Source organism: Alligator mississippiensis, chromosome 5 (genome assembly GCF_030867095.1).
Source record: "Alligator mississippiensis isolate rAllMis1 chromosome 5, rAllMis1, whole genome shotgun sequence".
Lineage (NCBI taxonomy): Eukaryota > Metazoa > Chordata > Crocodylia > Alligatoridae > Alligator > Alligator mississippiensis.
Genome location: NC_081828.1, coordinates 33289790 through 33303961, shown reverse-complemented (window position 1 = coordinate 33303961; position 14172 = coordinate 33289790). Strand labels below are relative to the sequence as shown.

The following is a 14172-nucleotide window of genomic DNA, read 5'->3' as shown; positions in this document are numbered from 1 at the left end:
AGGAAGACAACCAAAATCTAATGGAACACCTAGGATTGACTATATTTAAGAGATATCATTATTGTTCTATTGTGGCTTGAATATTAACAGACGTATATTAATAGCCAACTCAGAGCCCTTGAAATTCTATGCATTTTCTCCAAAACTTTAGAATAATTCTAAATTACAGTATGTGTTTTAATGAATTGTAATGTCAAGTAAAAATATCTGGAAATGCATATTAGAATTTTAGTAATGCTTGTCTTACAAACTCTCCATTAAGATACTCAAGACTTAAAAATTATCAGATCAGTTTTGGTTTTATGGGGGAAAACCCCCAGAAAACTTAAAATTACTGATACTATGGTAGCTCAGGACAACCCTTGGACCAGCTGTTGCTACAGCTCTCCCTGCCTTTCACAGACAGCCTGGTTAGCATTCTTCTAGGCTGTTTTAAAAGCCTGTTTTTTAGCCAGTGCACATGCTGAAATTTTATTTTCCCCAAAGTAGGGCCTTTAAATTGTAGAAACCTTTGCCACTTTAACAATTCTTTGCCAGTATAGCAACAACTAGTATTCAATATTTTTGAAGCAAGGTCTTGTTTAGTTTTCCCTACAATGGATAGTTTATAGTTTTCTTCTACACACTCAAATGTGTAACCCCTATGGACTGTTGCTAGAGGAAAAGGTGGCACCTAGTGGCAAATGAATTTATTTCAAGAAATTAAGATTTGTACATGGACTAGGGCTGGAAGCACCAATATGCATGACCTGAATCATGTTCAATCCTGCTCAGTATCTGACTAAATATAGCCAGGCATCTGCAAGTTGATTGCATGCAGAAGCTTCTGTTTAAGTTGCAAGTGTCTCCATACACAATACAGAACCTGTGTGTGTACTTGTATTTTACAATAGTATCCTATGGAATTTTAGTTTTGTGTGCTTTAATGGGCACGTGTGTAGACAGACATTTACTGCACAACTAATTAGTCAATGGTGCAGTAAACTTCTTGTGTTGACATACCCAGTTTTAACCAAGTTAAAAAGTGGTTTCCTGAAAAGGCTTAAAAGAATTGTTAATGAGCCAATACTACATAGTTAACTTGTTTAATAAATTTATTTTTTCCTGAAGTCTTAATAGAAAATTGTGGAAGGCATCTTAGCTATCGGCCACGTGCTCCTGGGCCCTGAGGAAGCTTGCCTTCTTTTGAGCAACGCGATCTTTCTTTTGCGCAAGGGACATCTTAGGACGGTTCCACCTGCAATACAAGCATAGGTTATAAATATCTGTAGTAAGTTAGAATAAGAAGGCATCTTTCCTCCTTGAAAGAAGAGAGTGAGAAAGCCATATGAAATAATTAGTCAGTGCAGGAAGGAGTATTGGACAACACCTTAATATTAGTTAAAGCAACAGATTAGTTGTCATATACCAACAAGAAGTTTGATTTTTTGGAATTTGTGGTGTTGGCCTCAGACAAAGGATAGTAGATTAAACAGCATAACAATTCCCAAGTTCCTGAATAATTCTTAATATATGGAGGTATGGTACTGTGTCAGAACTCCCTTCCTTAATTGCAAAAAAATATCAGAGCTACAATACCATTCAGAATCAAACCGTAGCACCTTTGATCATATTTTACAGTACTACAGGACAGCAGTTTTCAACCTCTTGTACCAGGACCCACTTGTAAATATCAGTGGCTAGTCCTGGCCCACTGCCCTTCACTCCTGACCCACTGTCTCAGGCCCAGCCCCCCCAGTGTGTGTGTGTAGGGGTGGGGTGGGGTGGGGTGGGGTGGCCCCCCCCCGCAGTAGCTCCCTTGCAGGCTGGTAGTTTTAGCCAGCAAGGGAGAAGCCATGGTTTCCCATGTTTTTCTCCTTTAAAGGAGAATCAGTTTTTCATGTTTATTGATCCATTTTTAAAGTTTGTTTGTGACGCTTTCATATATTCTTGCAACCCATGGGTTGAGAAATGCTGCTATAGGAGACAAAAGGCCTGGAAATTATTTTTCTAGGGCAACTTAACATCTTCAGTGGCCAAATGTGAAGACAAGCTAGTGCTTTTCCTCCATTGTATCCATTCACCTGCTTTGTTCTGTAAAGATTTTTATTAGCGTAGCTGGATATTAAAACATTAGCATTTAAAGGCCAGACTCGGTCCAAGTTAGGAATTTCAACTCCTTGCATTATTATGCAGTTACTACACTTTGAAATCTGAAGTCTCTCTCATTAATTTGACCCTTAATAGTAAGCGGAGTTCTAGTATGTACCTTAAGAGTTAATGTACTAAGATCTTCTAAAACCCAGATTTAAAATTCACATAAAGAGATATTACCTCTTTTTCTTGACTTCTCTCTTCAGTTTCTTTTCATGGACTGGATTCTCCCGTATACCAGCGTGGGCTTTTTTATACATTTCTTCCATCTGCAAAAAAATACAATATAACTGATTAAGTCAAACAATAACTGTATTTGAAGTTCATCACGGGGGCACAGAAGGGAATTGGTGAGTATTTATTCACCAAGGCGCTCCCGGGGGTTACAAGAAATAATGGCCACAAGCTAGCAGAGAGCAGATTTAGATTGGACATTAGGAAGAACTTCTTCACAGTTCGAGTGGCCAGGGTCTGGAACGGGCTCCCAAGGGAGGTGGTGCTCTCCCCTACCCTGGGGGTTTTCAAGAGGAGGTTAGATGAGTATCTAGCTGGGGTCATCTAGACCCAGCACTCTTTCCTGCTTATGCAGGGGGTCGGACTCGATGATCTATTGAGGTCCCTTCCGACCCTAACATCTATGAATATGTACTTGGCAAATGTTCCAAACTATCCTGCTCAGCAGCATACCACTACTTAGTGAAGGAATTTTTACTGGACGTATAACTCTTGTGCTTCAGACTGGCAGGTCTTCAGTTATCAGTTTGCCCGCCTCTGGCACCCTTTCTTTTACCGGGAAGTCACTTGCACAAAGCTAAATCCATTACAATGTATGTCATATTTTCTCAGCAAGAAAAACATCATCCCTCTTCTTTATATAGATATGGAACCAAAGCCAGGATATGAAATTAATGTAAACCAAGTTACAAGCCTGTGGTGTGGAAAATTGAATTTGGATGTTAGCCCATGCCAACCATCCTTCCTCTGAAGGACAGCCATGCTAGGTGTATTACACGTTTTAACATGCTCCCTGAAGACTTTTTTGGCTTGGATTATTTAGCACATCCAAGCCTTAAAAACTTAAAACAGAAATATGTGCCGCTGCTAGTTGTCCTGGGACATATCCCTGCATGCATGCTCTGGTATACAGCACATTGCCTGAAGTGGTGTAGGGGAAGCTGGGGCCAGCACCTAGGCTGGACCCAGCAACCTTACTGGGGTCCTCCCATGGCAGTGATCCAGGTACATGGAGCTCAGCTGGCAGGCAGAGAGACTTTGGCCAGCCAGACTCTGGTTTTGGACACCGCATGATGCAGCCATATGCAGTGTGCCCCTACTGTTTTTTTTGGTGTAGTTTTTGTTGACACTGGGATCTCCTGGTGTCAAAAACCCACTGCATTGCAAGTTAACAGAGCAGCAAATGTGTGTGTGGTGCATACAATCTGAAGCACCACAAACTGCGCTTGCACGCTTATACGGACACACTGATATAGTCCAGCAGGGCAAAGAGCCCAGCCTGCTTCTCACCCTGGGGACCCCTGCAGCAGAACTGGGGCACTAACAACTGAAACAGCCCTGCAGACGGAAACTCTGCTAACCATGGTGCAAGCCAGGCATAGGCAGCTTCAGCAACACTGGAGGCAGCAGAGCCTCCGACTACAGCCAAAGCTGCTGCGGCAGGGTCTCTCACGACAGCAGCCCATGTCCTGGTGAGAACCAGGGTGCAGGCAGCTCCAGCAGCATCATAGTCAGAAGTTCTGTTAGTACAACCACAGCCCACTAAGCTGGAGATTTTGGCCCATCTCTGGTCACTGTAAAGGGGATTCTGCCCACATGCTGCTCTCCTCACTGTGCTGGCTGTAAAGAGCCAAAGGAAGTCACACCAATGCCAGAGCCAGGGCAAAACTCCACAGGCCAGATAACCTGGATTAGTGGGCAGTATGTCTGATACCCCTGAATTAGTGTAGGTGCCACCTCGATCTGCCATCTGCTGGACTTCAGTATAACAGTTAATTGTCTCTCTAGTTACAGTTCCTGTCACGTGATCTCATCAGTAAGCCACACTGCTGCTCCTTCAGAATGGAGCACTGGCACTTTCACACTTTTAAAGACTTTGTCCAAAGACTGCACCAAAAATAAAAGAGTGATCAATTAAAACCAGTTGTCAACACAGACTATCCCTGACTGGGCCAGCAGATTTACAGCGTTTTGTATAGTTAGTACACAGGTGGCTGTAAGAATTCATACTGCTGACATAAACCCTGGATAGATATCTATATTAGCTGCTTCAAGACTAAAGGTATACTGTCTTCCACTATGGTTTCCTGCAATTTCTTAGATATTTAGTAGAAGAGTTTTACTTGGTTTTAAAAGTAATACAATTATAGGCCATGTCCACTCTCATTTTGTCTACTGTTTCATCAGCTTTTTTCAGGTAGTAAAAAAGTTCCCCAAAATTCCAGAGTAAGGAAGAGAGGGGGAGATGGAAAAAGCAGGATAGACAAAAGCCATTTGTGACAGGAAGGTAAACAGAAAGGATAAGGTTTCAGGTGGAAGGCAGCATCATGGGAAAGGAGTAAATATTGGCCTAAAAAGTTTGTCAAAAAGCAAGACATTTAAATTATAGTTCTTACAGCAAATCAATACTTTAGCACCATTTCAGAGCCTACATAAGTAATATAATCAATATGTTAAATTAGGCCAAGCATATGACAAGGCTGTTCTGTTTTCAAATAACATGCCTCAGTTTTTAAAAGGTGGAACAATATGTTTGCAGAATTTAGACAAATGATTACCCCTCACCTCTAAGAAAAATGCCATCCATATACATCCATCCACAATACTTCACCCTTCCTGTTTTAATGTTTTAGTAGCACCATTACTAAGCATGCAAGTAATGGTCCTGCTTTGAGCAAGGGGTTGGACTAGATGACCTCTTAGGGTCCCTTCCAATGCTAACTTTCTATGATTCTAATGGAGATTGAGGAAGCCATGTCTTACCGCGTCAGGTGTAACATTGTTCTTTATGTACTGGGAGAACTGTTTTTTATAAGCATCTTCATCTTCCTCCATCAGGTAGCGCATGTAATCTGCAACATTTTGGCCCATGATGTGCTTACGATGAACCTCTGCGTTGAATTCTTTGCTTTCCGAGTCATAGCCAGGGAAACGCTTGGTACTAGCAAACAGCAGTTAAGGTGAGTAGTTACAACAAGCCACCTTGTCAGGGATGGTTTAAGAAATTCTTTTAAATCCAGAAATTTGTTGTACATGTTTTGGAAATAGGTAAAAGGATAGATACAACATCTCCCCCCCCAAACAGCTAGAAGATAAAGAATTTCAACTAATAAGTTGAAAAGCTATAAGCTAAGGAAATTTTATCTTCAGCTGCCATCAGTCCCGTCTTGAAACAATGACATACATCATACACAAACTGAGGACCAACTACAGCATGCTCAGTTGCTGGGGTATCATCATATAGCAGCCAGGTTCAAGAATGAAGAGAATCGCAACAGCCCAATGAAGCGGTAACATTAAATCCCTTTCTGTTATCTCAGTTATTCTTTGAAAGTTTTATAGTCAGAGCAACTAACTAATAGTAAAAATAGATCATGCCATCAATTTAGTTATAATTTTCATTTAGAGACTAGGACTTAAGGCACAGGTTGCCAGGACTTTTGCACAGCAACTTAAGGTACAAGCATAGCTGGATTATTCAGACTCCAGCTGAAGTTTTCACTAACAGTTCCTTCCATAAGGTTCAGAAACACCCACTGGCTTTCCCATATTCATTTCTCAGAATATAAAACCAGAACAGTCAAAGAAATATTTACCTACATGTAACATCAAAGTAGTATCAATATAAATATTAAAAAGTGCTTTGCCTATTTAAATACATTTATTTAGTCATAGGATATCTACGATACTCACAGTATCCAGAGTACTGTGTTCAGTTTTGGGCCCCACAGTACAAAAAGGATGTGGACAAAATTGGAAAGAGTCCATCAGCGGTCAACAAAAATGGTGAGGGGGCTGGGGGACATGACTTATGAGAAAAGACTGGAGGAACTGGGCTTATTTAGTCTAGAGAGAAGGAAACTTAATAGCAGCCTTCAACTACCTGAAGGGGGAGTAAGGGTTCAAAAGAGGATGGAGCTAGGTTATTTTCAGTGGTGGCAGATGACAGAACAAGAAACAACGGTCTCAAGTTGTAGCAAAGAAAGTTTATCTTAGATATTAGAAAGAATTTTCTCACTAGGATAGGGTAGTAAGACACTAGAACAGGTTACCCAGAGAGGTGGTGAAAGCTCCATCATTGGGGGGTTTCAAAACCCAGCTAGACAAAGCTCTGGCTGGGATGATCTAGTTGGGGCTGGTCCTGCTTTGAGCAGTGGGGTGGACTAGATGACCTCCTGAGGTCCATTCCAACCCTAAATTTCTATGATTCTCAAGTGACCAGTGATACTACTTTAAACTCCAGAAAGTTTAAACCTTATTCTTCCCCCACCTCCTCCCACATCACTCCAAGTTGCAACTCCTTGGCTGCAATCAGAATGGCACCTCCAGAAAGCCTAAAACAACCAAGATTAAAATCTAAATTAGCACAGTAACACACTCATTCCACACCAATTTTAGCTAATCTCAGATGAAAGTAACAGTATGATTAGGTTGCACATTAAGAAGTTAAGCCCCATTTTTCCACAGTTTCCTTTATGATCAACTTCTTATCCAAGACACAATTACCTATGAGGAATGGATAGACCACCATCCACTGCACCCTTTAGAGCCCCAAATACTTTGTTTCCTGTGGTAGTTCTTGCAAGGCCTGCATCCAGGTAGCATGTAAAGGCACCAGGCTGTCCATCCACACTTTCCACATTGTATTCATCACCAGTCACTTCAACTTGGCCTTCGTAAACTTTATCAAGGCCAAATTTATTCAGAAGCTGTAACAGAAAGGAGTACAGAATGTACTCCGAATTATTCTCCATATTTATTTTATTTTTTTTTTAAAACAGAAGAACTCAATAGTTTAACAATGCAAAATAAAGTTACTATAAGAAAGGCTGGCACTATGTTCTCTCTGTACAAGATCAGTGCACTTAACCTATATTCATTCTCACAGCAACTACTAAACAAATCAGTACAAACAGCACTCCACATTTTGGAGTTAAATTTATCTGCGTATGATTATGAGTGTTTAACATTTCATAGGTTGAGTTAGAAGTGTGCATGCAGAATGCATTTAGTTTCTAACTCTTAACTTGTACACTTCTATATGTACTCTCTTGCTGTCATGCTATTTATTTCCCCTTAAAAAAAATACGATTCTCAAAACTAGGTTGCTGGAATTGACCAAACAGGCACAACACCAACTATTTCAGGCATCATTAAATCTAAAAGTTCAGGGTGTTAAATCAATGCCAATACATGTTAATCAAGTCAAGAAATCTCTGAGAGAGAACCGGTGCTATGACATAGACATGATATAAACATACCCTCCGTGCCAACAGCAAGCCTGTACAATAGGCTGCAGCATAATTGGTCAGGCCAACCTTCACACCATACTTTGGCAGCTCATGAGCATAAGCAGCACAGACAATCATGTCGCCTTCAATCCTGGCATATGCAATCTGACAATAAAACAAGCATTAGATTGCTCACATTGAAAGAAATAGTAATAAAAAGTTAAATGTTTCACTGTCATTTAATGAGACCGTAAGAATGGAAGCATCCCCTCTATCATTCATATTGCAAGTTGCATCCTTTCTGACCCCCGCATGTGAGCTCTTGAAAGTTTTGGTTACACATTTAGATCTCAATTCTTTATAGCTTCCCCCTTTTAAGCACACATTTCACAGACCTCAAGTTATAAAGAGCAAGCAATTCAGTCCTTTTGGATCACACTAAAAAAGCAGTGATCCTCAACCAGGTTGCCATGAGGCACCACTCAGTATGAGCACTGTTAGGTATGCAAACACATGGTTCACAAAATAAATGCAGAGATTTCAAACAGGAATCCATAGTGAAAAGCATTCTGACCTGTTGTGGTCTCTCCACATTTTTTGCAACAGAAACGTTGCTCTATTTTACTGTAGTAAAAAAAAAAAAAAAAAATAATAAGTGGAAAGCTAAGAACTCGCATGTTCCGTGTTGTTTGTGTCGAAAAAAGTTGAGAACTACTGTGCTATAAGTTAAAGATTGGCTAAGTGGTTACTGACTATTTAACCACTACTTCATACAGGGTGGCCCAAGCTACCTACAAGAAAACACTACCAGAGAATGTATGTAGATCAAAAGTGGGAAGGAGGATCTAAAATACAATGCACACTATTCTTTTCATGGTAGGTCAAACATAACGTATCCCATAATTCCTAATTCAGTCACAATACTCTATTTCAGATTGTCTCAAAACTCAACTGACACACAGAGTGTGTTCTAAAGCCAAGGTGAAGACCATCATAAATTGCAGAAGCCACCAAAGGGATGCTGACAGCTGCCAAGTCACTTCAATCCTAGCTTCTTCCACCTGCCTTCAGTTATTGTTACAGAAGCAAATTACTATAACCAATTTGCTTAGTTCACTTATGGAATTTCTGAACATGAGGAGGTGAAAAAGCACAGGCATAGAGTTATTATTAAGTGTAGTTTGTGTGATTTTATACAGAAAAATAAACATTTTTAAACAAGCATGAAGCTACAGAATAACTAACACACCTAACTAATGATTCTTTTATCTAGTCAAATTTCAAGCGTCTAGTATTCTCAACTACTTTTCTTCAAACTTAGATTACTTATAGTCTTCAGCAAAAACAGAAAAAAACCAAAAACTTAATATTTCCTAGCACAACATTTTCTGGCTGCACAGATCCAAAAAGCCAATTCCGGCAGAGTTCAAATTATTTTCCTTAATTTATAAAAACAACATTTTGGCCAAATCAAATATGAAGTTTAAGCCTGACAGTACCACAAAGAGTTAAGGACAGGGTTTGAACGGAGACTTGCTGAGCTGTTGTGGGCTGGGTCAGCACAGTCCCTACCCCTAGTAACAGTTCACCAAAACTCCCCAAGTGGCTCTGACCCAGAGCCTGCCCCCGACCCTGTCAGTACCTGGCAATCCTGGCCCAGCCCCAGGGTCTCCCTGGAGACTGGCCCCAGATCTGCACAGAAAGGGCATGCTCAGGCCAGGTAGATAGGATGGGGCTGGGTGGGGAGTGGCATCTGTGAGCAGGATGGGCAGGTGAGGCCAAGATCACAAGGTGATGACAGCATGGAGCCGGGACCAAGACCCAGGTCAGAGCTGTGATCTGCTTCCAGCATACCTGTGAAACAAATGCCTGCAACAGAGACATGCAGGCAATGGATCATGGCTCTGTCCTGGCCCCTGGCCCCATGCTGTCACCACCCTGGCCATGCTTTCAGATGCTATTCCCCATCCACCCAGGCCCCCATCCCATCCACCTGGATGAATGCACCTTATCCTGGTGGAGTCTCCATAAAGACCCTGCCCACCACACTTTGGCAGTAGATGCGGGTTGGATAAGATGGGATGCTTGGGCAGCAGGGCTGGTCCAGTGGTGGCAGCCAGGAGCCACTGCCACTGGGGCTGCCAGGAAGTAGAATCCAACTGCTGTGCTGCCCAAGCCTTGCTACACACTTGGGGAAGTGGGACCATTTACATATGCCATGGTCCATGCTGCACCCCATGCCTGGGCCAGGCAAGGCCAAGGGACCTGCCACAGGCTGGATATAATCCCTTGGTTGGCCAGATCCAGCCTGTGGACTGTATTTTGCCCACCCCTGGCATAAATGCTAAAATTCACCCTTAAGTCTTCACTTTCCAGTCTCATATTCCACAGAAGAGGCACCAAAATGCGCGTTTGGTTCTGAAGTCAGCATGGAAGTCACCACTGAAAACCATACATAAAACTACATAGTTACAGGATCTGACAGGCCACATAGTCAATCTTGCTATCTTCTGCCAAGCAAAATGACCCTCTCTTCACAGCAAGCCCCTTTCTGAACTCGGGAATAATATCAGAAAATAAGAGGATCAGCTTTCCTCTCTTTCAGCACTGCAGATCTGAAGTCCAGCATGCCCTTTTAGCTACACCAGTATCACTGAAGTGGTACAACCTGCACAAACCCAGTTACACTGACAATGTATTCTCCAGACATAAACATGCTTTAAGGGATGCACAGTTTTAGCAGTAAAAGTGACAATCCTTATAGATATGAAGCCAATACAAAACTGCTTAGACAAGTCAATGAAAGAAAACAGCTGTTTTCCTTCTGCTGGTCAGCACTACTTAACTTCAGGAAAGGCTGTGCCACTCGGGCACTAACAAGCAAGCCAAGAAACCCTTACCTGGCAGATGATATCTCTGTTGGTGACACGCACTATCATCCTGTATTTAGGGGTGTTATACTTGTTTTTATCTTGAATCACCAAACGCTTACGAGCATAATAGTCTGTCTTTCCCTCTGAAAAGAAAATAGTTTTAGCATTTAAGAAATAGAGCATGTACACACACCAATTTTGTTTACTTTAAAAGTGATGACGGCATTAACTATACCTCTCCTTCTCCTGAATTTCACTTGGTACCTCTTGAAATAAGCCTTATTTTTCACAACTTTCACAAACCCCTGGAACAAAGAACAGAAGCAGAGGTTATTAACACAGCACCAAGAAGTCTGTCAATGCCCAGCATGCAGTTTCATGAATGGGCACATGAGAAATGAAGAGGGGCCAAGCAGTTATACTGTGCTGCATACAGCCACCTAGCACAGCAGCATTCATTCCTTCCAAGCTGACCCGAGCCAGAGCAGTACAGTACGTGCATCGCTGGTCAGATCTATCAGTATTCACTGGCTAAATGCTCCCTACGTCTTCTGGGGCACTAACCACCCGTGCCTCTTTCCAACACCCTGGATGGAGGTGTTTTCCGCTCATGCCACAACTCAACCCGCTTCTTGGCCCGCTCCCCGCGGGGCCAGGACAAGCCCCCAGAGCTGCTGTCACGGCGCTGCAAGCCGCACTCCCGCCTCCCCACTTGGCCGAAACCGCGGCCGAGGCAGCGAAGGGAGCGGGACTGGGGGCACGGGGCGTGGAGGCAGAGAGAAAACCGCACGGCGGAGCTCCCCGCCCGCAGCCCGCCCCGGCGGCTGCCACGCGGCCCGGCGCTGCCCCGCGCCCGGGGAACATGGCGGAGCCGCCAGCCGAGGGGGACGAGGCGCAGCCAGGCCGCGAAGGGCCCGGCGCCAAGGGGGAGCAGCCCGGGGCCGCAGGGCGGGGAGGGGCCGAGGCGGCCGCGCAGGGGCCGGCCATTAGGCCACGCTGGAAGCCGCCGCCGCCGGGCCCCGGCGCCGTCCCAATCCGTCTCCATCGGGCCGGCGGGGGCCGCGCGGCGGGCAGCAGCGGACGGCGGCGACTGGCCGAATGGCCCCGGGCGCCCGGGCCGCGCACTGACCATGCTGCCGGGTGTTGCTGCGTCTCGGCGTAGGCGCGAGTCGCTCCGCGCAGCGTCCGGGCCCGCAGCGCTGGCGAAAAGGCCGCGCCCACGGCGCAGGCGCAGCACGTACCCGGCCGGCGCGGCGCGGCGGGGCGGGGCCGCAGCCACGGCCCGCGAGAGGTGCTGCTGCCCCCTGCAGGTTGGCGGGGGCCGCGTGCCGCCTGAGCTTGCGCGTCTCTGCCAGCGCCGCCGCTGCTGCTCCCCCGCCACCTCCCCGGCCGCAGCGGGGGCTGTCCGGGCAGCGGTCCTGAAGAGATGGGCGGCCCTGGCACGAGAGAGTGCGCCAGCTGTGCCCTCTGCTATGCACCTTCAGGGATCCTGGCTCCCCGAGGGCACTCGCTGTGAGACCGAATCCGGGGGAGTGTGGTACGCCCCCTTCTCCGCACCCCACCTGCCCGGTTGCAGGCAGCTCCCTGCATAACCTGCTGCTCTCTGCGGAGCCCACGCGGAGGTGCGACCTCCCCCCACGCCCAGTTTCGGGAGCCAGGTTTCGAGCACTACAACACTCCCCTCCTGAGCCAGGTGGAGGTCGTGGACTGCTCGGCACGTCAGCGCTTAAATCCTTTTTCTCGGAGGGAACTGTTGGAGTTTACAGTGTAGGAGCTGCTTTTATCTGCCCATTATATAGCTCCATGTGCTACTTCCTCACTTTCCAAGAAAATGAAATAACTGGACCTAACACAGTTCTCTGGGGTGTCTCACTGGACCACTCTAGAGCTTGCAGCGTTATTGTTATTTTGGCCTTCTGTTCCTGACCATTCCTCCAGCTGCGCCACTCATCAGGTGGGCTCAGGAAGCCTCCTGAGCTATGCATGGGTTGGGGGGGAACAAAGCAGCTCAAAAGCAGAGCAGAGCAGCTCCTGGTGCCCAGGCAAAGGGCACCCTTCGATTTACACCATTCTGCCTCCCAGCCCAAGGCAGCCCCAGCACTACTGGGCAGGCTGGCTGAGTGGTTTTCTCTCTCGGACTCCTCATGTGTGATAGCCAGAGGGGGTCCCAGCAGCCCCAAAACGGAAAAGAAAATATTGGCTGCCCCCAAGAAGGCCCTTTTAGCCAGCCAGCGGAGCCCAGTGAACAGCTGTGAACTCATGCTCTCCTGCCTCTGTCCAACCAGGCTGAGGTAATATGGGTGCTAAGGCACATGGTTGACAGCCTAGAGGTTGCAAGTTTGAGGTCAAAGCAGAAGTGCTTGTGCTGTGGCCCTGTCAGATTCCAATGCACAAATCTGCTAAATACCCTGTCATAACAAGGACACAGGAAGGAAGACAAGCCTCAGTCCAAAGCCCAGGCCCGGAGTCACCACATCTGCAGACAGGTGTGCCCTTTCTTTATGTGCTACAGCCCAAGGGGGCTGCCATAGCTCCCCTCCAAGAAGAATCCTCTGCCCAGCTAATAGAGTAGGGACAGGCAAAATATGGCTTGTGGGCTGGATCTGGCCTGTCAAAGGATTCTATCCAACCCACAGGTGCACCCCTGAAGAACTATTTCCTGCCTGCTGCTCTGAAAGCTGGCATCTGCACAGTATCTGCACATCTGCACAGGCATCTGCACATCTGCAAAGCTGGCATCTGCACAGGCAGCATACCCCATACCCTGGCCTGCTCTGACCCCCAATATCAAGGCAGGTGGACCTGAAGAGAAGAAGCTTCTGTCCAGCAAGGCTTCTGCCCCCGGTGAGAGGTCCAAAAATAAAATGGACCCTGCCAAGCGCCTTCTGCCCAGCCAACAGAGGCTACAGGTAGCCATGAATGTAAGCTCTTTAGCCTTCCAGCCCAAGGCCCAGGCACAGAGCCATCAAGTCTGCAGGTGGGTGGGCCATCTATTTAGGTGATAATGGCTCAAGAGGCTTCCCAGAGGCCCCCAAATGAAAAAAACAACAACAAACAACCCAGGCCAACCAGTTCTGCTTTGGCAAGCTTCTTGATTCCTGCACTCTGGTTTTTGGCTTTTTTGTGGACTTCAGCTTCAGATTTCCCTGCAGTTCTGTTTCCTGGCTCCTAACTCTGGTTTGGCTCTATTTTCACATTTTGTCCTATGGATTGCCCTTCAGATCCTGACCCTGAGCCATATACCAAAAGGGGCATCTGACCCCCCTGATCCTGACCTTGGACTATGCTGTGGACTCTACTTCTGGATTTTCTTCCTGTTTTGGTATATGGTTCCTGCCCTTTAACCCAGGCCCAGGCCCTGCTTTCCCTTGATAGTCTAACAATTAGGCAAGACTGCCTATACCCCAGTCCCTTACGCCACCCATCCTCATAGACCCTCTCAGGGTTTGGATTGAAGCATGAGCTCAAATCTGGTGGAGAAAGTATCGGGGGGGGGAGGGAGTTGGTACTGTAGCTTCCTCCCCACCAATGGGATGTCCAGCTCTTAGGTTATCTGTCAGTATTGTTTACACACATACTTTGCTTTCAGCATGTGGATAGTTCTGTTGAATTCTAGTGTATACTTGTTTGCATGGATCCATAGTTTAATTGTTGTTTAGGACAAAATTTAGCTTTAGATAAGAACAATTGCCAAAATTGTC

At 45.7% G+C, this 14172-nt stretch overlaps 1 protein-coding gene and 1 non-coding gene across 2 annotated transcripts; both read right to left on the bottom strand.

Annotated features, from left to right (window-relative positions):
* Nucleotides 1-1076: 1076 nt before the first annotated feature.
* RPL5 (ribosomal protein L5) lies at nt 1077-11951 on the bottom strand. The gene is made up of 8 exons (XM_059728056.1): nt 11601-11951; nt 10707-10776; nt 10499-10614; nt 7629-7763; nt 6874-7076; nt 5131-5308; nt 2314-2402; nt 1077-1237 (listed from the first exon to the last, which is right to left on the bottom strand). Exons 1-8 carry the CDS (start codon nt 11601-11603, stop codon nt 1138-1140), a joined length of 894 nt encoding a protein of 297 aa, XP_059584039.1. The 5' UTR covers nt 11604-11951; the 3' UTR covers nt 1077-1137.
* Nucleotides 5517-5612, bottom strand: LOC132251033 (small nucleolar RNA SNORD21). Its single transcript, XR_009462837.1, has one exon. It is a non-coding gene; the product is annotated as a small nucleolar RNA SNORD21 (small nucleolar RNA).
* Nucleotides 11952-14172: the final 2221 nt, after the last annotated feature.